We start from the raw sequence: 26,701 nt of genomic DNA, 5'->3' as shown, positions 1-26,701 counted from the left end.
GCAGGCGCGAGTTGATGACGTCAGCCGCGCGGTCTCAATCTGCTGGTGGAGTGTAAGTGTGAGAGTGACAGGGAGCCAGCAGGACAGTCAGGTGAGACAGGTACAATCCAGTGGAGATATATCTGTACAGAGTACTGAGTATTATTATTTCTACTATAACAGTGCCCAACTTGGGTATTTTGAGCCAGAGAGCAATTTGAGTTAATTCTTTAAACTGTTAGCTCTAAATATTCGCGTTACTGTATCTGAAATGTTTGTAACATTATAGAATTACTATATTGGGGTGCTATTTACATTAGCTTTTGTTGTGATTAAAAAAAAAAAATATATATATATATATATATATATATATATACTTTTTTTTTATTCCACAATTTAAAATGACATTTTTGGCTACTCTGCTTATTACACTATTAAGTGAAACTTTAAAAATCACCTTTTACTTGTGTTAACATTTTTCATGGGATGCTACATTTTCTATTCAAGGAGCACTCTTAAGCAACATAACCAGTACAGTACTATGCAGTAGTATGGTGGGCTATATAACATGGCGTCCACATCCTCCTAGTGTAAGAAGTCAAACTGTTTTAAAACATCGGGATGATACTGTTAGTGCCTCCTTGATGATTGGGATAACTTATGTGTTGTCCACATGAATTTTCACTCAATGGTTTTGCAGGAGGTGCTTGTAGTGGCGTAGGACGAACTCTGTAACTTTGGACCAGCAATCTAGGACATAAATGAAATCTAGGTTAGCTCCCCATCCAGTCTGGTTGGCGAAGCCTTTAACCCCTTAAGGACCAAACTTCTGGAATAAAAGGGAATCATGACATGTCAGACATGTCATGTGTCCTTAAGGGGTTAAAAATATGTACTTCCACCAACGAATACTGTAATGGTAATTTCACCTTCTGAGAAATTTGAATATACTGATCCAGGGATACTTGACTGAAATGACACAGGAACCATTTCTGGGGAATTCTTATGTTTTATTGGGCCCATCTGGTCTGACCTATGATGGAGGAAAATAACTTGTCCTAACTTCTTCTGGATCCAATGGAAAATAACTCTATAGCTGTGATTGTGTCAAATCTGGCACCCAGGTCACTCTTTTGATGATTTATCAGTATCTACAGTAATATCAGTTTGTGTTCCAGTAGAGACTTACTGAGGAAAGAATTAGGATGTTTTCCAGAAAATGGAAAAGCATTTTATTTTCTCATTCCTGACACCAAAGCCATTAGAATCTTTGAAAAGGTTTGTGGGGCTGCATTAAACCAGAAAGAAAGCGCTTAAAACTAGAAAGGTTTATCTTTTATGGTAAACCTAACTTGCCATGAGAGGCTAATTGAGACCTGGAAATAAGCATCTTGGAGATAATCCAGTCCAATGGTGCCACAACTTTGATCGAGGAGGCAGATTCCATCTTGAATGTCTCTGTCAAGGAATATCTTTTGGTGTGAGGAAGATTCTGGAGTAAAACACTTGATTTTGGTAAAGAAAGAGACCTTTTGAGATTACTTTTTGACTTGGCAAAGTGGAGGCAAAATATTTCAGTGCTACACACGATCCTGAATCGCAGGCAAAGGGACTGGAGAAAGTCCATCAAGTAGCCATCTCTCAGAATACAAATAATTATGGCATCTTGAATAGACCACGACCAGACCTCAGTAAACAGATGAAACCTGACGCCTACTCGAGGATGAGCTAGGATCTTATCATGCTTGGATTGTCCAGTCTTCAAGGAAGCATGATCTTATTTCCATTGTTGAAAATCTTTGCCTGGATAATGCTAGATTGTCTCCCTGTAAGATCCTGAGTGTCTGAAAGATCTCCTGTTGAAATCTGGGACTTTACATGGTCCTCTCTCTTGTGGCAAAAAGGCTTTCCGCCTTCTTGATGCTTTAATTAAAATACTTTGCAAAAGAGCATTTTCTCTGTGGAAGGGCATTGCACACAGGCTGTTCTTTGTTGCCACGTCTGCTCCCCATGACCTTAGCCGTATGGTCCTCTTCGCCAACACAGATATAACTATGCAACGGTAAATGGACCAAACTGGTCCACTGGTGCTTCAGAAGAAAATTCAGAAGCCAGATTAAATTGGTTGTGGGATTCCATGATCTAGAAGCCCCGTCAGATATATAATGTGGCAGCGTCTCCGACCAGTCCTCCACCCAATCTGATACATCAGAGAGCCTGGGCCTTTTGCTTGCTTTGCAAGCTTCTTTTATTCCTTGTGATACAGCCTGCTTAATATCGTCAGACATCTGGAGAGAGACTAGATGTACCCATAGCAGCACACAAATGCTTTCCTCACAGGCATTGTTGTTGCACGCTTCATAATACACATTTATTCTTCATTTTGCGTTAAGAACCTAAAGAACAAACCCATAACTTTGCTCTTTTTCATATTGCATAGTGAGGGATACAACAAATATTGGCTTACCTCGAACCTTTGTGTTGCAAGCTCTTTATAGACCAATATGGTGAACTCCTCTTCAGCAGATGAAGACATGAAGAATATCAAAGAAATAAGAAAAGAGGCCAAAAATAAAGTAAAATATACCTTACCTATAAGGTCCAATAAACAAGAAAGAAAGAAAATACTGCAAATTTAAGAGAATAAAGATACTGCCACTTTAAAATAGGTGGGAATATACATTTCCTGCCATACGTGTTATGGCATAACCATGCCTAGAACTAAAATGGCCACCATAAGAGCCTGTGGAGCCAAAGCTTAGCCACTGTAGCTATAAATGCTGCAAAAAACACCCATTTGGAAAGTAAAAAGAAATAAAAAAGGGTTGAGTACCACTGCACATAAGATAAACTTTCCCCACATCTGGGCTAGAACTACTGCCCTCATGAGTCCAGGGAAGGACGGACCATATAGCTGCTACCACACAGGGTCACAGCAGCTGTACCCCCTCCCCCCCCAATTACTAATGAGGCTTCCAGGGGTCACCCCTCTTCAGTGCCATGCCCAAGAGAGAGAAAGGCTGAACTCCCATGGGATAAGTGCTAAAGGACACAGGTGAACCAAAAATAATCATAAGCAAAATGCTACCTATTCCAAGATGTTGACAGGGAAGATGAACTTTATTACATTTCTTTACTTGTTCAATACTTATGAAAGGCCAGATATAACCCAATTGTAATGATGTGACTGAGTAAGATGATTTAGAAGAATATCTAACTCTGATATGACAATTTCTTTTCTAAACACTTTGCTATGCTGTTTTGTAATGAATTACCTTGTTTGCTTAGCGTGCCAATTTCCAGTTTTGGTGAGTTTGTCAGTGATGGAAGTGTTGTGTATCAGCAGAATATTGAAACTAGACATCCAGATTCTTTAATATAATCGACAATGTGCAGGAGTTACAAAATGAAATGCACAATACCTCAATAAGAAACTTCTTGGATGACAACTATTTTGATGGAGCTAGAACAATTGTAATGTTTTGTCTTTTCATGAATTACACAAAGCCACCATAGACCATATATCTCTGCGTTGAACCCTGAGTAAACCCTATTTCTGCTTACTTTTAGAAATATATCACAACATGGATGGGGAGAAGAAAATGGTAGTTGTGGAAAATTTTGTGGAATATCATCTTTTCTTAGTGTCTGAAGAGCCCAGTGATCCAGAGCAGCGCAAGCAAATCCTTAAACAGTACATAGAGCGCATACTGGCTACGTTTGCACCTTTTTTAGCACCATATATTTGGCAAAACCAACCATTTAATCTCCGATATAAAAGCAAAAAAGGTACTTAAAAGTTGCTGGTAACATGACACTGTGTACAGAAGCCATGTTGAAAAAATGCATAGATGGTTTTCTGTATAAGATATTTTATAATCCAAAGGTTATTCAGCATTACATGGTGATTAATTTATATAGTATGAGGATGTAAATTCGTGCAATATTTAAATTTTTAGTAAATTAATTCCATTAATCCAAATTGCAGAAATAACATGCACTTTCTCACAGCAAAAACATTATAAAATAAACATAAAACGTTCAGTAAAGAAAAAAAAACCTGTTATCCCATTGTTAAAGGACCACTATAGGCACCCAGACCACTTTAGCTTAATGAAGTGGTCTGGGTGCCAGGTCAAGCTAGGTTTAAAGGGAAACTCCAGTGCCAGGAAAACGATCCGTTTTCCTGGCACTGGAGGGTCCCTCTCCCTCCCACCCACCAATCCCCAGTTACTGAAGGGGTGAAAACCCCTTCAGTGACTTACCTGAGGCAGCGGCGATGTCCCTCGCTGCTGTCTCCTCCTCCACAACGCTCCTCCTGTCCATTGCGTCGGCCGGTGGGCGAGACTGATCCCGCCCACCGGCCGAGGAGACCTAATGCGCATGCGCGGAAATGCCACGCATGCGCGGAAATGCAGTGCATGCGCATTACGTCTCCCCATAGGAAAGCATTGAAAAATAATTTCAATGCTTTCCTATGGGGTTTTGAGCGACGCTGGAGGTCCTCACACAGCATGAGGACGTCCAGCGATGCTCTAGCACAGGTTTCCTGTGCTATGGACCAGGAAGTGACCTCTAGTGGCTGTCTAGTAGACAGCCACTAGAGGTGGAGTTAACCCTGCAATGTAATTATTGTAGTTTATGAAAAACTGCAATAATTACACTTGCAGGGTTATGGGTAGTGGGAGTTGGCACCCAGACCACTCCAATGAGCAGAAGTGGTCTGGGTGCCTGGAGTGTCCCTTTAACCCTTTTTGCAGTAAACATAGCAGTTTCAGAGAAACTGCTATGTTTACCTATGGGTTAATCCAGCCTCTAGTGGCTGTCTCATTGACAGCCGCTAGAGGCGCTTCCGCGCTTCTAACTGTGATTTTCACAGTAAGAAGACGCTGGACGTCTGGAGAATGCTTTCCTATGGACTGGCTGAATGCGCCTGCGGCTCTTGCCGCGCATGCGCATTCAGCCAGTGACGGAAGAAGAGGGAGGAGAGGAGGAGGAGAGCGCCCCGCCCGGCGCTGGAGAAAGAGGTAAGTTTAACCCCTTCCACCCGCTAGAGCCCGGAGGGTGGGGGCACCCTCAGGGCACTATAGTGCCAGGAAACGAGTTTGTTTTCCTGGCACTATAGTGGTCCTTTAAAGGCACACTATAGTCACCAGACAGCTACAGCTTATTGTATTTGTTCTTGAGAGTGCTATGTACAACATATCTGCTCTTCACTGCCAACTGATAGTTGAGTTCTCCGCTAGAAAAGAGTACCACATGCTGACTATTGTTTCCTATGTATTTCTCCCCATCGTAATTTTTTTCCCCACTCTTGTGTCAAAACTAATCTTAGCTGTACCACTATTCCAATCTGCCACTATTCTCTCATGTAGTTGTAGGTTTCTAAAATATCCTTAAAGTGACAATATAGTTACCAAGACGACTACAGCTTATTGTATTTGTTCTGGTGAGCAGAATCATTCCATTTAGGCTTTTTGCAGTAAACACTGTCTTTTCAGAGAAAATGCAGTGTTTACATTATAGCCTATGGATACTTCCACTGGCCACTCCTTAAATGGCTACTAGAGGTCCTTCCTGGGGCAGTGCTGCACATTTCAGTGTCTCCACCCTCTGCATGGAGCCACTGATCTTTCCTCGTAGGCATTAATTGATTCAGTGCATCTCTATGATGAGATGCTGATTGGCCAATGCCGTGTTTGACTTGTGCTGACTCTACCCCTGATTTCGCCTCCTTGACAGTCTCCGCCAATCCTATTAGAAAGCATTGTGATTGGCTCAGAAAATCTCTTGTGATGATGTCAGCCAAGCAGGCAGATCAGAGGTCAAGCAGCAGCAGACTGGAGTAAAGGTAAAATGTAACTCTATTTACGGGGGCAGGGGGATTAAATGGTCTTTTTAACATTATAGGGTTTTAAATACATGTTTGTGTTCCTGACCCTATAGTGTTCCTTTAATCTGCAAATTTGAAACACAAATAAACCTGTTTAATTTCAAGGGACACTATAGGCATCCCGACCACTTCTCAATGAAGTGATCTAAGTACCATGTCTCCCCCATTTTAATCCTGCAGTTTAATTGCAAGGTTTAACTGCCTCAGATGATTGCCATACTGATAGCCAATAGAGGCTTTTTGTTTTGCAATATAATGGAGTAACCATCTGATCTGCACAATGCAGCGTTTTGCACTAGCATCTGAATGCTTTCCTATGGCAAAGCATTGGGTTGGTTGAGATCATCAATCTCGGTGATAGCCAAGGAGGCACGACCAGCCATGGACAAAGCAGTGCGGGTTGGATGCACGATAAGTTAAAGGGACACTTCACTGCCCTAATGGAAAAAAAGTACAAATCATTGTCTAGTAGATATACCTCTAATGAATGCATGCATGCATTTTTCAAGTGGAGAATGCCTGCCACTTCCATTAGCTCAGGGGAGCTAGCGGAAGCAGGATGCAAATCTTCCTGGCAGTCTGTAATTGTGCTTTTCAAATTGGATACTTCGTGCCCATAAAGTACATCAGCAAGATGGGTGTGAAGTGCTCCTTTAACTTTTAAACCTCGAGGGGGTGGGGGGAGCCGTCTCCTAAATGGTGACTAAGGTACTATAGCATTAGGGATACCGATTTGTATTCATATGCTATAGTGTTCCTTTAATTTGCTCCCAAATATGAGTTAGATGCTTTGCCTTGCAACAATTGCATCATTATCTCTCTGGTTTTCTAGTTGTATGTAACAAGATCAGTTACTCTAAATTTGAAACCTTCATCTGATTTTAAAGATAACCACAAACAGGAATGAATGTTTTACGTTTTCAAAATCATGATTTAAATAGTCTTACAGTCTAGTAATTTAAATCTTATCTACTTTGAGCACCATAACTTATTCAGTAGATTGAAGTAGTTTCTATTTGAGATACATTATAATCCAAAGGTTATTCAGCATTACATGGTGATTAGTTATGTAGTATGAGGATGTAAATTCATGCAATATTTAAATTTTTAGTAAATGAATTCCATTAATCCGAATTAATTGAACTTGTGCCGGCAGAAATAACATGCACTTTTTCCACAGCAAAAACGTTATAAAATAAACATAAAACGTTCAGTAAAGAAAAAAAACTGTAATCCCGTTGTTAAAGGCACACTATAGTAACCACACAGCTACAGCTTATTGTATTTGTTCTTGAGAGTGCTATGTACAACATATCTGCTCTTCACAGCCAACTGGTAGTTGAGTTCTACATGAGTTCTCCGCTAGAAAAGAGTACCACATGCTGACGATTGTTCCCTATGTACCTTCCTTTTAAAGGGAATCTGTACTTCTAACCTGACTTTTTGCTCCCCAGCGCAATCTCCTTACAGAGGTGTGTGCTACACTGCTCTAACACCCACCTCCGGTCCACCCGCTCTCTTCACTGATTCACTTCCTCAATGACGTCAAAACTCTGGCTTTGTTAATTAAATCCCTCCATTTCTGCACTCCCTATCCAGTGCCAGCAGTTCTGGCTAGAGAGTTATATAGCAACTACAGTGCATGCACCCAGGTTGCAATGGTGCCTGTGGGTGGCCTCTTCTGCTCTCTTTTATCAATTGATTTTTCGGCATGGAGTGTATACCGACGAATTGATTGACAAGTCTGAGAACAACCTAGTTCAAGAACTGCTAGCACAATGTATAGATAGAATTGTGTGCTCTTTAAAAGAGCAGAAGTAGTTTTTGGCACTACAGTTGCCCTTTAAATACTACATTCAAAATGTCACAGCCCTGAACTCAATATGTGTGTCGCAGACTTTGAAGTGGCTTGAAAACACTGAGGTTGGCAACTCATTCTTTATCTGTCAAAGAGCTAATATTAATTCTCGCAATTTAAATTAAACAAAATAAAACCTGTCATTAGGCTCTTACCAATGTCAGGGTGTCTCACTTGTACTGGGATAAGCAGTGCTACTGCGGAAACCACGTTTTATTTATTTGGTTCAAACGGTTTTATTCTGTTTTATTGTTACTCAGGTAATACTCCAGCTCATATTGGAGGAATAACCTACTTTGGGGATAATATTGAGGACGAGTGGTTCATTGTGTACCTTATCCAAGAGATTACCAAGCAATTCCCAGAACTGGCAGCAAGGTAAAGTTTCCTCTTCGTTATATTGTTTGAACACTGGTTTACTTTACTGTTTTTTGTTTTCTTTTTAGAGTGGGGACTTTGTGACAGAAGCATATTAAAGGGGAACCATCACTTCTCTGAAGATTACACCACTGAATTAAATTTTTTTTAAAGAATATATAACTTGTGTTAACCTTTTCACGTAAAGTTGTTTTCCATGTTCCAGATAATAAAGAAAGGAGATATTTTATTTTTTTATGACCAAGGGAGAGAGAATACTAGTGTTTTTTTTTTTTTTTTTTTTTTGGCATTGTTTTTTTTTGTTTTGTTGTTTTTTTTTTTTATATATTTTATTTTTGTTGTGCATAGGTTTACAAGCTGACTTTGTGAGCCACAACAGCTATAGCAAGCATTTTAACAGGCACAGGATTATATTTGTATGGCATAACCATTAGACTGCTCATAGTTTAAGGTATGATATAGCGTTAAGTCACAGGGGTTAGAGCAGTGGGACTGCGTCTGAAGACCACTTTGAAAGTAACCCTCTGAAAACTTAAGTGATGATTGCTTAAAGTAATACAAAGAGTAGAATGGCTTAAACTTTCCAGCTCTAAGAGGTATAAGTGGGTAAAAACTAGTTAGTTGCAATGAGCTAGGTTGCTGATATGGCAATAAAGAGTCATTTCACCCAAGAGTGAGTGAGTGAGTGTAGTAGGTAGTTAAATAGTAAGACTCCAGGTAGAGCTCAAAAGATTATGGACACACTCAAGGGAATTGTCTTAGAATAGAAACCTAAAACATGGTAAGCATAATGCAAGCTGGTCGTAAATGAGGCATGTATAGGATAATCAGTGTGTCCGAATAAGCATAGGCTCAGCCGATAGGGTTTAGCATCGTCCTTCTGCAATCTGGCTTTCTGTAAGCGTCGCAACGATCTAGGAGATGCAGCAGGCTAAGCCAGGAAGCGGGAGCAATGTCTCATGTTGGTAGCCATCTCCCAGGGCAGACACCATGGTAGATTTGCAAGGGTTGGTACCCGATGGCTGTTTCTGTGCCGCATATTCGGACTTGATGTCTGTCCGGCTCATCCGCCCGGTCTGGGCCTGCCCCAGAACCAGAGTGCCAAGGCTCTGCATTGGATTTGATTTGGTAAGCGACGGACTGGGGATCTATTTTGTTTCTGCTTAGAAGGCTGCAGCAGGTAATGGGCCAGCTTGTGCCAGAAATTCGAAAGATTGCGTTGTGGGGACGGAACGTCTTCCATCCCTCTGACATAGGCAGCTTGACACGTGTCTCTGCCATTTTAGATGTGGCTCCCGAGCTTTGGGTCACTATGACAGTATCATGGAGTCTTGGAGTCTCAGTATTAATAGGGGTCACAGGGTGAGGACTGGGATTACCCCTACTCACTGCCTGAGTAGGCCTCATCTCAGACAACGAAAAATACCCCTCCAAGGGACTTGAACACAATTTGCAAGCCTTGCCTCAGAACCAGTGTGCCTTAATGCAAAGGGCATCAGCTGCCAGTCATCAGATCAGTACAAATTCAGTGTTTATGGGCTTAAAAGGTGAAAGATTGCAGGAGCTGCTCTTTTATGCGGCTTTTCATCATGGCAGTCCGGCGCTGCCGCCCCCGCCAATGTACTTTTAAATAAGTTTGTTGCTATCAGGCTTATGCAAAGATCACTCAGATATACTGGTAAAGACGATATAGCAATTTCTAATGGCAAGTCTACAAGTATGAGGTAAGTATGACAGAACAATTTTCTAATTGCCTTAGTGACTACTTTGCCGTGTGTATTTTTCCTCTGCTTGACAAAACTTGTAACGTTTTGTCTCTTCCAGCTCATCGTGAGACAAGATCTATGGAGGTTTCAAATGGTTTTGCTGGATCCTCCATAGACCTCAGTTTTGTGCTGTCTCACACCCTCCAGAGTACAGCACTGACATATTCTGTACTATGAAGCTCCAGATGATTTAATTTGCACTAAAGATAGACTTGGACATTGTGTGTGTGTGTGTGTGTTAGTAAAGTTAGGGATCACATCTAAGTGCAAACCTGCTAAACCGTGAAGCGGAACCAATTGTGTCTAAATTATTGGCTAATTTCTCATGTTCTAGGTAAATGGAACAAATACCATCCTTTTGCAAATTGTTTAACAAAGGAACCATAACATGGAATTGTCTTTATTTAACAGGATTGAGGACAATGATGGAGAGTTTTTGTTAATAGAAGCTGCTGATTTCCTGCCTAAATGGCTAAATCCAGAAAACAGTTCCAATCGGGTAAGAGTGCAAAGCATCTTTCACTGCTGTGTACTGCCCAATTGCAACCCCTTCCTTGTCAGTGTTCTGCTCTGAAACGACATAAGAATCTTTATAACAATACCCTGGGGTTTGAATCGAGTACTTTTTATTCATACAACAAGCTGAAAAGATTAGCTCCAAAAAGTGCTTAGAAGGAATATGGCTGCTGAGCTGTATCTTGCGTCCACATTTCATAATAGACATTGTAACATTTATCATTCTGTCTCATCAGGTTTTCTTTTACCATGGAAAACTATGCATCATCCCATTGCGCCAGACTGATGAAAAACGAAACCACTCAGCAACCAATATAGACCTAACGCAAGCTTTGGCATTATTATCTGCCCATTCAGACAAATTCTTGGCTGCTGATTCTGTTTCTAAAGCTGTCCGGAGGAGGCTAGAAGGGTATCTTTGTTTTTAATTATTTTGCAATCTTATTTAGTTTTATACATAAAGTCGTCTTTCATGATCCATCTACATTTGATTATTTTTTTTAAATCTTTTTCTTTTATTATTTTTAATACTATTTTGTACAATGTGTCAAGGTGGTACAATTTGAAATGTACAAAAAAAAAATGGATATTTACTAAACAAAATGTTTCACATACAACTGATGGAAGGCAGGTATAAGATATAAGTGTTGTATTTGTTTTAGGTTAAAATTTTACAGAATAACTATTATTGCCTAGAGTTTGTAATTTCCATTTTACAGTCAGCTGATGCACCAAGCAATCAGTAGCTCACTTTCATATAAAATGTACGTATGGGGGGCAGGATGATCCGGGGCTGGAGCAACAAACAGTTTGACCCTAAATGGTTACGAAGCAACAGCGACCTCCTGGCACGATAACAGCTATATTTTGTTTAAAGGGATACTATGGCACCCAGACCATTTCAGCTCAGTACCAGATAAACTGCAATGTTTACATTGCAGCACTAAGTCAGCCTCCAGTGGCTGTCTACCAGACGGTCAGTGGGGGCGCTTCCTGGATCCTTACAGACTTTTGGTCCGGTTACTGACGCTAAACGTCTTTACGCTTTGCTTGAGGACATCCAGCGTCCACTATTTCCCAGAAGGAAAGCATTGATTCAATGCTTTCATATGGTGAGGCCTAATGCACATACGGCACTCACCGCGCATGTGTATTAGTGCCAGCTCGTTGAGACGTTGGAAGAGGCCGAACCGAGACCAAACTCCAAGTGACATCGGCGCTAGGATCAGGTAAGTAAATAGAGGGCTTTGAGCCCTTTTAGCTACTGGGGGGGAGACTGGGTGGCAGAGGGAGCTATAGTGCGAGGAATACAGCTTTGTATTCCTGCCACTATAATATCCCTTTAAGTTGTTGTGGTGTCCAAACTGTTTCTTTAAGTAAAATTATAACAACAAGTGTGAACCACAAGCTGTTTGATAGTGGCGTTAGGAGGTGTTCCAATCGTAGAAAAATTCTGATATGAATAAATAAATTTATAGGAAACCTGTGTTTTATACAAAATATCCTCCCTCTAACCCTTTTAGAGAAGCCTTGGAGAAAATGGAAAAGCTCCGGCCAAAGAAATTTAGCGTATTAGCTACCATTGAAATCTCAAACCTGCAGGAAAAATACCGTGTGCTAAAAACTAGAGGTGTTATGGTTGTGTAGGAATAAAATTATAGAATACCTTCTCAATCCTTCTGTGAACCCTGTTTAGTTCTTAATGTTTACATCTACTGCAAAACCAAATATATAGGTTTATAGTTAACCCACCCTAGTCCAGGATGAATGTTACATTCAAATGTGCACTAGAAATACATTCGTAAGGTTCTTCCACAAACTGAATCAGAAATTGAGTGAATTTAAATTTTGGGGCCGAATACTCATAATTGAAAAATTCTCCAAGCCAGCCATTTATTTAGCTCTACTGTGTAGTCAATAGCCCTGCTGTTTTATTTTTGGTTTTGTTTTTTTATTATTATTATTTATATGCCCCTTGTGTCAGTTCATAGTTGTGTCCATTTCTTGTGGCTTCAGCAGGGATTAAAAAAAATCAAAGATGGAAGAAACATTTTTTTTTTTCATTTTAATTCTTTTTTCAAAATGTTTCCTCTAGGTACCCGGATAAAATTAAGGATTCTCTGCACCGAGCCCATTGCTTTGTTCCCGCTGGACTTGCAGCTGTTCTAAGAGAGCGTCCACATCTGATATCCGCAGCCGTTCAAGCTTTTTATCTCAGAGATCCCATTGACCTGAAAGCCTGTCGTGTTTTTCATAATTTTCCTTCTGAAACACGAGTCCTTACATCAGTAAGGATACTTGGTGGTGGTGTTTTTTTTTTTTTTTTTTTTTTTTTTCTTCCAATAGAACAACAATGTGTAATAGCTAGTTTTTTAAACGAAATTGGAACTGCTCATTGCTTTAAAAAAAAAATGGGTACAATTGTGCCAAGTGTAAATCAAACGTTAAATATTTTCAAGTAGAAGAAATTAGTGATGATAAAAAAAAAAAACGGTGTTTTTTTTTGTTTTGTTTTTTTTTCTTCCAGATCTCTAAACTTTCAGTCTCATATGGTTCTAATTCACACAGAAATGTATCCCATTAATTTGATCCCCTATACATCTACTCAATCATTAGAAGGACACTTGTGTCACCCAAACAACTTTAGCTTAATTATTATTTTATTATTTATATAGCGCCATCAAATTCTGTAGCGCTGTACAATGGATGGACTAACATACATGTAATTGTAACCAGACAACTGGACGTTAATGAAGCAGTTTTGGTGTATAGAATGTATCCCTGCAGTTTTACAGCTCAATTTTCTGCCGTTTAGAAGTTAAATAACTTTGTTTATGCAGCCCTAGTCACACCTCCCTTTATGTGACTTACACAGCCTTCCTAAACACTTCCTGTAAAGAGTAATCTAATGTTTACACTTACTTTGTTGCAAATTCGGTTTAATTTAGAGTTTATGTCCTGCTCTGTTAATAGCTTGCTAAACACTGCAAGAGCATCCTTTATGCAATTAAAGTTAAATTTACTGAGCAGGATATAAAAACTTTTAAATGAAGTGACACCTGATTGAAATTTAAACCATTTTGTTTTCACGCAGGCTGTGTCAGTCATAGCCAGGGAAAATGTGGCTAGGGCTGTATAAACAGAAACAAAAGTGATTTAACTCCTACATCTCAGAGAATTGAGCAGTGAAACGTAAGAAGCATGATCTATACACCAATACTGCTTAGTTAAGCTAAAGTTGTTTTGGTGACTATAGTGACCCTTTGAAATGTATTTTTATGAAGGTTCATTTTTAATCTCTTAAACACTAAGCAGTCATTTCCCTGGATGGCAAATCAGTAATATAAAAATATAAATATTACTGTTGGGGTCTATATAGCTATATCTATCAGATATCACAATTAACATCACTGGTTTTGCACAAAATCTAGTGATTTAAAAAATAAAAAAAGAGGTTGAATGCGTGCTCCGTACAGTGGAGGTTTGAATTGGGTGGGGGGGGGGGGGGACTTTTAGATAAGGAAAAAAAAAAACTCGCTATTTGGTGTCCAACATTAAACCAGACGTGTTATTTGCTGAAAAGAAAGATGCACAATTCACCCATATTTGGTTGTAATCAGTTAATTATTATTCTGTTTTGTCTAAAAATACTGATGTTCCTATAATTCTGATATAACAAACTATAAAGTAATTGTATAACCAAGTGTCAAACTGTGTTTAACAGGTTACATTCACAAAGTGTTTGTATGCCCAGCTGATGCAGCAGAAGTTCCAGCCAGACAGACGGAGTGGTTATACACTTCCTGCCATCTCACACCCTCAGTACAAAGCACATGAACTGGGAATGAAGCTGGTAACATTTTGTTCTTTCTTTGTCTTCTGCATGAATCCTCCTCTGTTTTAGCCATTTGAGAACTAAGAGAAAAATTTATAATTAGTAGCACTCCGTGAACACTGTATAATTAGTAGCACTCCGTGAAGCACAAAAATTATATATATATATATATATATATATATATATATATATATATAACAAAAAGGTTCCTTGCATTCACGTTATCCTTGGTAATGCTGGGTGCATAAGCCAGCTGGCAATTCAAATACAGTAACAAAAAATGATGGCTGCACTCCTCGGTCTTCTTATAATAAAATCCAAATAGCTTTATTAAGATATGCATTAAAAGTGATCGACGTTTCAGCCCCATGTTGGACTTTCCGCTGGATCAGAAAAAACAACTTTGTTTTTTCTGATCCTGAGGAAAGCCCAACATGGGGCTGAAACGTCGATCACTTTTAATGCATATCTAATAAAGCTATTTGGATTTTATTATAAGAAGACCGAGGAGTGCAGCCATCATTTTTTGTTAATAAATATATATAATTTTATTTATTTTATTCCCCTCTGGATGTGTGTCTCTATATGGAAATTCTCATTGTGTTCACACTATCCCTTTATAATGTGTTAATGGCTGTTTATCATAGGATCTAGTGAAGAAGCTTAGCTAGTGCAAAATTCTCTATGTATTCTCATTAACATAGACTAGACAGACCCAAAGACTGTCTGCAGTAGTGTCAGCATTTATTGATCTGTTTATACAAACTGGACCCATTTCAGATCAAGGCTTTTATCTACTCAGCAATGTCCACTAATTGGCAGAGATATAAAAAAATAAATCTGTATCAACTCAAATGCAAGAACACAACAAAGTATAAATAAAATGTAGGAAGCAAAGAGCATCAGTTGGGAAGGGTATGTCAGAATTTTTCTTGATTTATGTTGCCTGCTGAATTAGTTAACATAGTTTACATATTTATTGCCTGTCTTTCATAGGCTCATGGTTTTGAGATTCTTTGTTCGAAATGCCCCAGGCCTTCATCAGACTCTAAACGATGTCCCTTACAGAGTCCTCTCTGGACTGGATTTTTAAACACCCTGAAGAAAAATGATTATTTTAAGGTATGAACTTGGTAAAGGTTAAACATGTAGAAGTAATTTCTGGTACATTGTGTCATTTAAATGACAGGTGGGCTGTTTTTAAAGGGACTCTCCAGGCACCCAGACTACTTCTGCCCATTGGAATGGTCTGGGTGCAACTCCCATCACCCTTAACGCTGCAAGTGTAATTATTGCAGTTTTCATAAACTGCAATATTTACCTTGCAGGGTTAACTCCTCCTCTAGCGGCTGTCTACTAGACAGCCGCTAGAGGAGACTTCCGTGTTCATAGAACATGAAAAGTGGTTTAAAACGACGCTGGACGTCCTCACGTTATGTGAGGACCTCCAGCGTTGCCGAAATCCCCATAGGAAAGCATTGAAAGCATTATTCAATGCTTTCCTATTGGGAGGTCTAATGCGCGGCCGGGGAGGAGCATAGGCGGAGCCTGACCCTCGGCGCTGGACTCCGGTAAGTCACTGAAGGGTTTTTAACCCCTTCAGCAACTTGGGGTGGTAGGTAGAGGGGCACTAGAGGGTCCTGCAGTGCCAGGAAAACGAATATGTTTTCCTGGCACGGGAGAATCCCTTTAAGCATACATTTAAAATGCATGAATACATTGCCATTTGGAATCAGACTTCACTCTCAGATACAGAATTCACTTTTCTATAGACTATAGGATTTACTCCTAAAGTAGTGAAATCAAATCCTGTTGGAAAGAATTGAGGCTTAGATAGCAGAACTATCCCGAATTGCAAAACTTCCCGAATTGCCTATTTTTGCCTACATCTTGCAATTCAGATTTGAATTCAGAGTTTAGTGAGTAAACCCTTTCTGTATTAATCCCACATGGGCTATGTAAAAGAACACTTTAGGTTAGTAAAGTGCTTTGAGGGTTAACTAGAAAAATCTGCACTTCTATAAAAGTTCTTAGTGGCACACTCCAAGCTGTCAGCCAGCCAGCAGGGTTTCCTGCCTCACTAATTTTGAATGCTCATTCAAAGTGGAAGGCAGATCGGGCTATGTTGAGGAGACTGTTTATTTTTTTTCATGAAACAGGGGCCCTAAATGTAAAAAATAATGGATCATTTTTACTGATGACGTCAAGTTTATTTCAGGGAGAAATGGAGGGTTCTGCTTTGTATTGTGAACTTCTTAAGAAGGCGGAAATTTACTTCCAGCAATCAGTGCTCAGGCCTGAAAGGTAAGCAGCATTGCTTTCACATCTGTAATTATGGTACGATCCTTTGGTGTTTTTTTTTTTCCCCATCAAAAATTAAATGGTGATTTGTTCACTGGCCAAATCATCCATGTCTTCCTGACATTCTGTTTGCGGAATAAACCCAGGAAGCATGAAAACCATGACGATTTGTGATAAAGTGTTTAAATATGCAAAAAAAATTGTGACCATTGGAAATAATAGATATGATTTTGATACATGTAATTATGACATTTTTTATACATTAGGGTGTGTATACATCTATATACTTTTTAAATTGGTTGTATTGAATTTATATGTGCTAATTGGACATTTACAATATATTTCTTGTAGCTTTTTGCTATTGTTTGAGATTGGTACTATACTAAACTTCCAGACTTTGCTAAACTAGAAAATGAGAAATTGATAGCCAAAGAATGCAAAACCAACCCCAAAACATTTTTCAAGTACATTAATTCTAAAAAAAACAAAAAATGAAAGTGTAGGTACACTGAAAACAGAGATGGGTCTGTTAGTCAATGAAGACCAGGAAAAGGCAGAAAATTTAAATAACTTTTTTTTCTTCAGTATTTATTAATGAGGATCCTATGGCAAGAGATATGCAAATGATTGCTGCAACAAACTTGCAGATAACTTGTGATTTGATAACTCGAGACAAGGTGCTACAGCTATTAAAGAAAATTAATGTAAATAAATCTCCGGGGCCTGACGGTATTCACCCACGAGTACTTAAGGAGCTAAGTGGGGAAATAAGTGAACCTCTGCATTTCATTTTTTCAAGATTCTTTTGTTTCAGGTATTGTACCGGAGGATTGGAGGAAGGCAGATGTTGTTCCTATATTTAAAAAGGGTTCAAAATCTTTGCCTGGAAATTATAGACCTGTGAGCTTAACTTCTGTGACTGGGAAATTATTTGAACGGCTATTAAGGGATAATATTCAGGAATTCATTGGGAAGAACTGTGTTATTAGCAATAATCAGCATGGTTTTATGAAACATAGGTCATGTCAAACTAACCTAATTGCATTCTACGAAGAAGTAAGTAGAAATATAGATCAGGGTGTTGCAGTGGATGTGATCTACTTGGATTTTGCCAAGGCATTTGATACGGTTCCTCACAATAGGTTAGTCTTCAAACTAAAAGAAATTGGTCTAGATGAATATTCTTGTTCTTGGGTAGAACATTGGCTTAAGGATAGAGTACAACGAGTTGTCATAAATGGTAAATTATCAAGCTGGACAAAAGTGGTAAGTGGTGTCCCTCAGGGTTCTGTTTTGGGAACGCTTCTATTTAACATATTTATAAATGATCTTGAAATGGGCATTGAAAGCCATGTATAGAAACATAGAATGTGACGGCAGATCAGAACCATTCAGCCCATCTAGTCTGCCCAGTTTTCTAAATACTTTCATTAGTCCCTGACCTTATCTTATAGTTAGGATAGCCTTATGCCTATCCCACGCATGCTTAAACTCCTTTACTGTGTTAACCTTTACCACTTCAGCTGGAAGGCTATTCCATGCATCCACTACCCTCTCAGTAAAGTAATACTTCCTGATATTATTTTTAAACCTTTGTCCCTCTAATTTAAGACTATGTCCTCTTGTTGTGGTAGTTTTTCTTCTTTAAAATATAGTCTCCTCCTTTACTGTGCTGATTCCCTTTATGTATTTAAATGTTTCTATCATATCCCCCCTATCTCGTCTTTCCTCCAAGCTATACATGTTAAGATCCTTTAACCTTTCCTGGTAAGTTTTATCCTGCAATCCATGAACCAGTTTAGTAGCCCTTCTTTGAACTCTCTCTAGGGTATCAATATCCTTCTGAAGATATGGTCTCCAGTACTGTGTACAGTACTCCAAGTGAGGTCTCACCAGTGTTCTGTACAATGGCATGAGCACTTCCCTCTTTCTACTGCTAATACCTCTCCCTATACAACCAAGCATTCTGCTAGCATTTCCTGCTGCTCTATTACATTGTCTGCCTACCTTTAAGTCATCAGAAATAATCACCCCTAAATCCCTTTCCTCAGATGTTGAGGTTAGGACTCTATCAAATATTCTGTACTCTGCCCTTGGGTTTTTACGTCCAAGATGCATTATATTGCACTTATCCACATTAAATGTCAGTTGCCACAACTCTGACCATTTTTCTAGTTTACCTAAATCATTAGCCATTTGGCTTATCCCTCCTGGAACATCAACCCTGTTACATATCTTAGTATCATCCGCAAAAAAAATGTATCAGTGTTTGCAGATGACACAAAACTTTGTAAAGTAATAAAATGTGAGCAGGATATTGCCTTGCTGCTGAGGGATTTGGATAGATTGGGGTACTGGGCACTAAAATGGCAGATGAAATTTAACGTAGAAAAATGCAAAGCTATGCACTTCGAGGTTAAGAATGCACAATCAATTTACACCCTAAATGGTAGTGAACTAGGGATAACCACACACGAAAAGAATTTGGGAATTGTTATAGACAATAAATTAGGTAGCAATATACAATGTCAATCTGCCGTTGCTAAGGCCAGTAAGGTTTTGTCATGTATAAATAGGGGCATAAATTCTTGAGATGAAAATATACTTTTGCCTCTTTTTATAAATCGCTGGTAAGACCACACCTTGAATATGCTGTGCAATTTTGGGCACCTGTTCTAAAGAAAGATATCATGGCACTAGAAAAAGTGCAGAGACGAGCTACAAAATTGATAAAAGGAATGGAGCATTTTGGTTATGAAGAAAGGTTAAAAAATTTAAATCTCTTTAGTTTGGAAAAACGGCGCCTGAGAGGGGATATGATAACATTATACAAATATATTCGGGGCCAGTACAAACCATTATCTGGAAATCTATTCATAAACAGGGCTATACATAGGACACGAGGTCACACATTTGGGCTTGAAGAAAGGAAATTTCATCTAAGGCAAAGAAAAGGTTTTTTTACAGTAAGAGCAATAAGGATATGGAATTCTCTGCCTGAAGAGGTGGTTTTGTCTGTCTATACAGATGTTTAAACTGCAATTGGATAAATACTTGCAAAAACATAACATACAGGGATATCATTTCTAATTAGTGGGGTAATAGCTGCTTGATCCAAGGAGACATCTGACTGCTATTTTGGGGTCAAGAAGGAATTTTTTCCTAGTTTGTTGCAAAATTGGAAGCGCTTCAGACTGGGTTTTTTGCCTTCTTTTGGATCAACAGGAAAAGCATATGTGAGGAAGGCTAAACTTGATGGACGCAAGTCTCTTTTCAGCTATGTAACTATGCAAATGCCCTGCAATACAACTGTTTATTTTAATGCATTTTGGCCTTATTAATATGCTATATATATATATATATTTTTTTTTTTTTTTTAAATTGCATTAAAAAAAGTGTGCTGCTCCATACGCCTGCTTATTTAGCCACACCCCCTCACTCCAGAAAAAGACTTCCTTAGAAGACGTATGTACACCGTTCAGCCTACAGAATTACAAAGCAACCTGCATTAAGAGCGGACACCCAGGAAGGCATATAGTAAGCATATCACTACCTGTTTACAGTTTCTCTGACTGTCTGCAGTCAGTTTCTGAAATGAAAGTAGCTCACTCAGTGTTGTTGGAGCTGAAGACTGTGTGCATACATTTGATAAAGAAGTATTTCTGGCATGAGGGTGGTGTGGCTAAACAGAATGGGTTAGGGTGCAGCATTCTGCAAAACATTTATTTTTGTACAAACTGTAAAGGTTTTAGCATGCAAATACTGCATATTAATATGGCAAAAATCTATTGAATGCATTAAAGTTGTATTGGTACCTGGAGTGTCCGTTTAAAGTATTCTTGGTAGAACTGGGCATCATATCCTTTACCTTTACAGCATAAAACACCAGTAAAAAAAGATTTACCAGGCAGGTGAAAGAACCTACAAATGGGTTTTACAATTGAATTGTGAGATTATAATGGCTGCAACTCCAGAATGATTACTAAAAAAATAATAATTCCATAATGCCTGAATGATTGTTCTGTCTTTAAACAAATATGAATTTGTATGTGATGATTAAGGACTGCTTTTTATAAGACCATCCCACCTGTTTGTTTATGATGGTTAGTGAAGGATCTGTTAATGCTGTTTGTTGTTTTCCCTATACTTGGTTGGACTGGTAGCTCTGTAACTGAGAGCCCTGGTGAACAAGTGCTGTGCCTGCTGAATACACTACCCATTAACATAGAAGAAATGAAGAGGAATGAGGGGAATCTGCCACCAGATGAAGGTAAATGAGTGAGGAAAACCAGTAACATTTTTACCATTATACTTTAAAATATTTAAAGGGCCTCTAAAAAATAGAATTAAAGGCACACTGTAGCGTTATTAATACAGACAAGCATGCTCTCTAGGAGTAGCATTTAACTGTAGCGTTATTAATACAGACAAGCATGCTCTCTAGGAGTAGCATTTAACTGTAGCGTTATTAATACAGACAAGCATGCTCTCTAGGAGTAGCATTTAACTGTAGCGTTATTAATACAGACAAGCATGCTCTCTAGGAGTAGCATTTAATTGAGAACCAGGTCTGACTCTTTGTAACAGAGGAAGCACATCTGGTAACTGTCTGGAAGACTGCCTATAGAGGTGAGATGAATACAAAATTGTATCCCTAAAGTGTTCTCTGCCTCCACAGCCCCCAGCAATGAAATACATAATACAGTATTACCACTATTGGCTGCCTGGCAGTCCCCTATTGTTTCCTAATGGAGCTCATTAGGGCATTAAATAGGCACCTGCCTACCGGGCTCTGATTGGCTGTTTACACCAGGAGTTGGAGTTGTCAGGACTCCACTTCTTCTGGTGCAGTTGGACTATGAAGTAAGTGTCTCTCTCCCTCCCTTTTTCCCCTCCAGCAGCAGCACAGACACAAAGGCTGGTGGGAAGCACTGCTTTACTACCAGGTGCTGCCGCCATGTTTACATAGCCAAGGACTGGCTTCCTCCTATGTTGCAGCATCAGGCTGCATTGTTATCTTTAAGACTGGGGGCAGGCACCGCTTTACCATCTGGGGCTTGCCGTCGATAGCTCTTGCTCCTCCTCATTAGAATATTGTATAATTAAAAATCTGAATGCAGAGCTATCTGCTTCAATATACATGTTTTTCTATTAAATCAACTTTTCATTTTACTGTTAAATGTTTTTTAAAAGTAATCCTTTGGTGGCATCTTGTGGCTAAACTCTCTACTACACTTGTAATTTGAGTTTAGCCTCAAAATAGCCAATTTATTTTATATGTCTATATGTTTTATTCCCTATACATGGTATTGTGCACCTATTTGGAGGTAGAAGAGCCATATACACATATTCCTATACTTCAGTAACATATTTAGGGACAGATTTAAATACATGTGTATTTGACTGTGTCAAATCTGGCACCCCACCAACTTGAAAAGTCACCATCCGCTACTGAAATCAAAATCTGTACATTTGCTAACACAATATACGGATTACATTTTCTGCTCTTATTTTAAATGAAACTAGTGTGTACCATGACTAGTACACCTAAACACAGTATCGCTTTGCTAATAAGTCAATGTGACTTAATCCGATATGAACGAAATCCCACTGCAGAGGGTCACTGTTGGTGTATGAAATCCAATAAAATTGCCAGTTTATCTAATTTCTGTACTGTCTGCCTGATCACATTCCCACTGAGCTAACGTATTGGGTCTGTTTAAGATGACAGCTGGTTGAATATTTCTCCGGAAAAACTGGAGCAGATCTTACAAGAGGCTGCAGGCCCCATGGAATCTGTTCCTGCTTCCGCTATCAGTGAGCAGAAATATGATTTATCCGAAGTGACAGAGAGCATGAAAGCATTCATATCAAAAGTCTCATCACATGAAGGAGCAGAGGTACCATGGTAGGTTTTTCTTTTTTTGTGTGTGTGTTTTTATATATACACACCGTGTATGTTTTAAATGATCAGAAGCATAACACTTTTTATATATTATTATAATCTTACATCTTTGCTGTACTTTGTCAATTAAAAAAATAGTTCCGCAAAAGTGTTTATTTGGGGTGTTTTTTTTTTGTTTTTTTTTGTTTTTTCTTCCTGTTCATCCTTTTTAAAATTAAAAATGTTAAAACACTAATAATAATAATAATACAACACGAAAAAAAAAAACCATTTAATCTGGATTTGCTCTTCTCATATTTACTGAAGGCAAGTCCGGTTGAATGTGGGCGGACCCTGGACCAGCGCCGAAGGACATCGGTGCTGGACTCCGGTAAGTCACTGAAGGGGTTTAAACCCCTTCAGCAACCTGGGATGGGGGTGGGAGGGAGAGGGGACCTGCAGTGACAGGAAAAGAAAACTGTTTGTTTTCCTGGCACTGGAGTGTCCCTTTAACTCCCGCCCCACTTGTGAATGATCTAAATTAGCCACTATCTGCTTACAGATTTAGTTTTGCCCAGCTCTGTAAGTTTGGTTGAACTGGATTTTCAGGCAGATAGTGGCAAATTCTGTTTAATTTGAGCATTCAGTTACACATTTCCATAATTCAGTTCCAGATATTATCTGTTGGATTGCATCTGGACAGCCTGATATCTGGCTGATTTGCAAACTATAGCCATTGATAAATCTGCATCTACATTTTGCTAATCCAGACTATGGGTGTTCTGACGTTCGTGAATAACACTGTTGGAGCCATCGCATCTGGTTGTTTTACCAGTTTCCAAAATGTTTAATATATTTATATTATTTTTATTTTTTGCTGTGTTTTTTGTGAAGTATTCCCTTTTAACCCTCATTCTTTCCATTTGTTTTCCTTTTATAACCAGGGAATTGCCTGAAACTCCAATTACTTTTGATCTAGACTCTTTTAAAAGAGCGTTGCAAAAAATTCTGGGTAAGTTTTGATGGATTCATTTTCTCCATGATTTTCTATTTTTGAACTTTGACTGTTTAATTTGGATTTGATGCATTTAGTATGGGAGATATAATATATTATAAAAATTGAGCATTGCTGCAATTGTATGGCCTTGCCCCAGAATAGTGCATGAAAAACAGGGTGAATACAAATCTATTTATTTTTTAGAACAAAAATCCAAAATATCAGATTTATTTAAAAAAAAAAAGTTTTAATAATTTATTTTAATAAAATGCTTTTGGATGCCAAATCTATCTGGTTATATCAGGTTATATAGTCTAATGCTTATTCAGCATGAAACAGGGATTATTTATGTAGCATGAGGCTGTACATTCATGCAAAATTATCATATTTGGCAAATAAATTCCATGATTACAAGTTAATTGAACTTGTGGCCGTAGAGCAAACCTGCACTTTTATCACAATGAAATGTTATAAACATACACATTTCAGAAAAAGACCTTAATCCCATTATTATTCTGCAAATCTATGTACACACAATGAACACCACCTTATAGGGTAACTCTAAACACCATGGCCACTTCAGTGATGTGAAGTGGTCATGGTGCTTTGAGTTTGTATGTGCAGCTTCTCAGTTTGAAATTCTGCACATATGGAGATATTTTATATTGCTGTCATGGGTGTAACTCCGCCTCCAGCTGTGGCATTTAAATGTCATGAGCCAAGACAAGAGTTCTGGGCTGGCTAATGTCAATTCTATGCATATTGTTTGTACAGAGGGTCATTCATTGGCTGAGAACACTCAGCTGATGCTCTCAGCAAAAATGAATGACCAGTGGAATCTACATCTACCTCATGTAGCTCTGCAAAAGTCAGATGCATATCACCCAGCATCAGAAAAAATATTTAAATTATAACGAGCAGCAAGAATGAGCCATTTAAATTGAACCTTTCGGACTAGTGATTTAAATCAAATCCACGCTGGTGCAAAATATGGTGAAACAAATCTGAACCGTTCCTCCATTGAATGGATACCAGAGCCCTTTCTCTTCTTTAGACTGAAGCAGGCAATTGTCATTGTGTTTCTTTTCTTCCCCCCACCTTGCTCCCCCCATGCACGTTGGGTGGGTCCAAAAAGAACAAGGCCCTCTCTTGCAGTTCAAATAATGTGGAAGTTTCATTCTGCAGTATTCAGCCTCTGCAAGTAGTAGTAGCAGCAGGTTGAAGTGGTATTAGAATGGCTTTAGTATCACGTTGCAGGGGTGTCGATAGAATGATTTGACGATAGATCTTGTCAATTAAATGTTTTACATCTGTATAGGTATTGTTTCTGTATTATATACAGTATTCTTGTGTTTATACTAATCATTTCATGTATGGTTTTAAAAGTGATATTTACAAAGTTCACTTTAAATCTTTATCTACATGTTGTTCTTCAAATGCACTGATCCCAACTCATAGGGTCTAGTCCAGAGGAGTTGGATTCAGATGATCTAGACGAAGAAGAAGACTTTGAATTGTTGGATAGTGATGAGGAAGAGGGAATACCACCTACATCTGAAGCTTTAGGCAGTCTGCGGTCCTACATGGATGTTATGGATCAAGAATTGGCTCAGACAAATATTGGGCAAAGTTTCACAACAAAGACAAAGGTAAGATCCAATATATTTTTATATTAAACAAAAAAAGAACCACCTGCTGGACCCAAGAGTTCAGCAGGGTGATTTGTCCGTATGGATAGTACCAAACTATCCTGGGTTGGACCCTATAAGTTTAAGAATAACAAGGAAGGACATCCAGACAGGGAATCCACCTAACCGTAAGGATCTGTACACCTTAAGGTTCCTTAAAGGGACACTCCAGGCACCCAGACTACTTCTGCCCATTGGAGTGGTCTGGGTGCCAACTCCCATCACCCTTAACCCTGCAAGTGTAATTATTTTTTTTAGCCACAAGAGGGACTTCCGGGTTCTTAAAACACGAAAAGTGTTTTTTAAACGGTGCTGGACGTCCTTACACTATGCATGAGGACCTCCAGCATCGCTGGAATCCCCATAGGAAAGCATTAAATAATTGAGGAGCGTGGGCGGACCCTGACCCAGCACTGAGGGACATCAGTGCTGGATTCAGGTAAGTCACTGAAGGGGTTTTAACCCCTTCAGCAACATGGGACGGGGGTGGGGGGGGTTGTTTTCAGGCACTGGAGAGTCCATTTAAAGTATGCTGATCCTTACTGTGATTATTTACTTACCAGTTATGTGGATTCTCCGTCTGGGTGTCCTTCCTTGTTCTTGTTATTTTTACATTACACACCAGGCCAGTGAGCACACTGTGAACAGGAAAACCTGACTAGAGTGCACTAAGAATTTTAGCTACGCATGTGCTGTGCATGTGTGTATATCAGATAATTTTGGAATGCATTAACCTTTTATGTGTGCAAAACTGGGAACCTACTTAAGGCATTGCAGGATTTTAAACTTTCTCTGGTAAATATCCCTGGAGATAATCATTATCACCATTACAATGGAATATTGGAGTAATAACTGTATAAATTCCATGAAATGGCAAATATTCTAAAACAATTTCTCTTTTGAACAGAGACAGTCTGCAGAGGCAGGGACCTCTACAACCGACCAAGTTAACTCGGAGGAAGACCTTTCTACTGAAGAACAATGCTTTGCCCCAGTGGATGTAGATTTAAATCTGGTGACAAATCTGCTTGAATCATACAGTTCCCAGGCTGGACTAGCAGGCCCCGCATCAAATATCTTACAGAGTATGGGAGTCCATCTACCTGACAATACGGACCACAACACACCTGCAGACACTATTCTGCACTGATTGATCTAAATCATAAACTGTAGGCATAATATTTAAGAGTTTCAAGGTGAACATTTTCCACAATCAAGCTCAAATGAAAAGCCCTTATTTATCACATCTTATCTCAAATCATACACCACAGTTTTATTCACAACAATGTAAACTTGTGAGACGAAACCGGTAAAAAGTCTTCAAACGTATACTATCCAAACTAATTTTGTACGTTCCTAGAGGATTTCATCTTGGTTACCTGACCCCTATGTGCGTTTCTTTTTAAGTGATCCTAAATCTGGTAAGATTTAAATACTAAGTTCCACACTGAGAAGATTTGCAAGATTCTCTTGGCTTAATATTGAAATACACTTAGCTTTTAAAATGAGATGTTATTCAAGAACTATGGCCATATATGTAAAATATATTTAGTGCAGATTATGTATAAGGGCTTTAGACACCTAATCCAATTTCTTCTGGTAACAT

At 38.9% G+C, this 26,701-nt stretch overlaps 1 protein-coding gene across 2 annotated transcripts; it reads left to right on the top strand.

Annotated features, from left to right (window-relative positions):
• On the top strand, positions 1–26,604 carry ECD (ecdysoneless cell cycle regulator). Of its 2 annotated transcripts, none has more exons than XM_063434044.1 (14): positions 1–91; positions 3,550–3,768; positions 7,991–8,108; positions 10,286–10,373; positions 10,627–10,802; positions 12,486–12,678; positions 14,115–14,243; positions 15,222–15,347; positions 16,444–16,529; positions 20,690–20,796; positions 22,251–22,434; positions 23,355–23,422; positions 24,866–25,056; positions 26,003–26,604. In XM_063434044.1, exons 2-14 carry the CDS (start codon positions 3,564–3,566, stop codon positions 26,243–26,245), a joined length of 1,914 nt encoding a protein of 637 aa, XP_063290114.1. In that variant the 5' UTR covers positions 1–91; positions 3,550–3,563; the 3' UTR covers positions 26,246–26,604. The 2 variants fall into 2 exon arrangements, with proteins under 2 accessions (XP_063290114.1, XP_063290115.1); XM_063434045.1 differs by lacking the exon at positions 1–91 and adding an exon at positions 3,406–3,453.
• Positions 26,605–26,701: the final 97 nt, after the last annotated feature.

The sequence above is a fragment of the Pelobates fuscus genome, chromosome 10 (assembly GCF_036172605.1).
Source record: "Pelobates fuscus isolate aPelFus1 chromosome 10, aPelFus1.pri, whole genome shotgun sequence".
In the NCBI taxonomy this organism is placed as follows: Eukaryota; Metazoa; Chordata; class Amphibia; order Anura; family Pelobatidae; genus Pelobates; species Pelobates fuscus.
The sequence above is the reverse complement of the archived record's forward strand: the minus strand, read 5'-3'. Positions and strand labels throughout refer to the sequence as shown.

Excerpts from the sequence above, each read along its gene's own strand:
- ECD (XM_063434044.1), top strand. The coding sequence starts at position 3,564 with ATGGATGGGGAGAAGAAAATGGTAGTTGTGGAAAATTTTGTGGAATAT. Across the intron at positions 8,109-10,285 it reads TTCCCAGAACTGGCAGCAAG|GATTGAGGACAATGATGGAG; the intron begins GTAAAGTTTCCT and ends TTTATTTAACAG. Across the intron at positions 20,797-22,250 it reads GAATCTGCCACCAGATGAAG|ATGACAGCTGGTTGAATATT; the intron begins GTAAATGAGTGA and ends GGTCTGTTTAAG.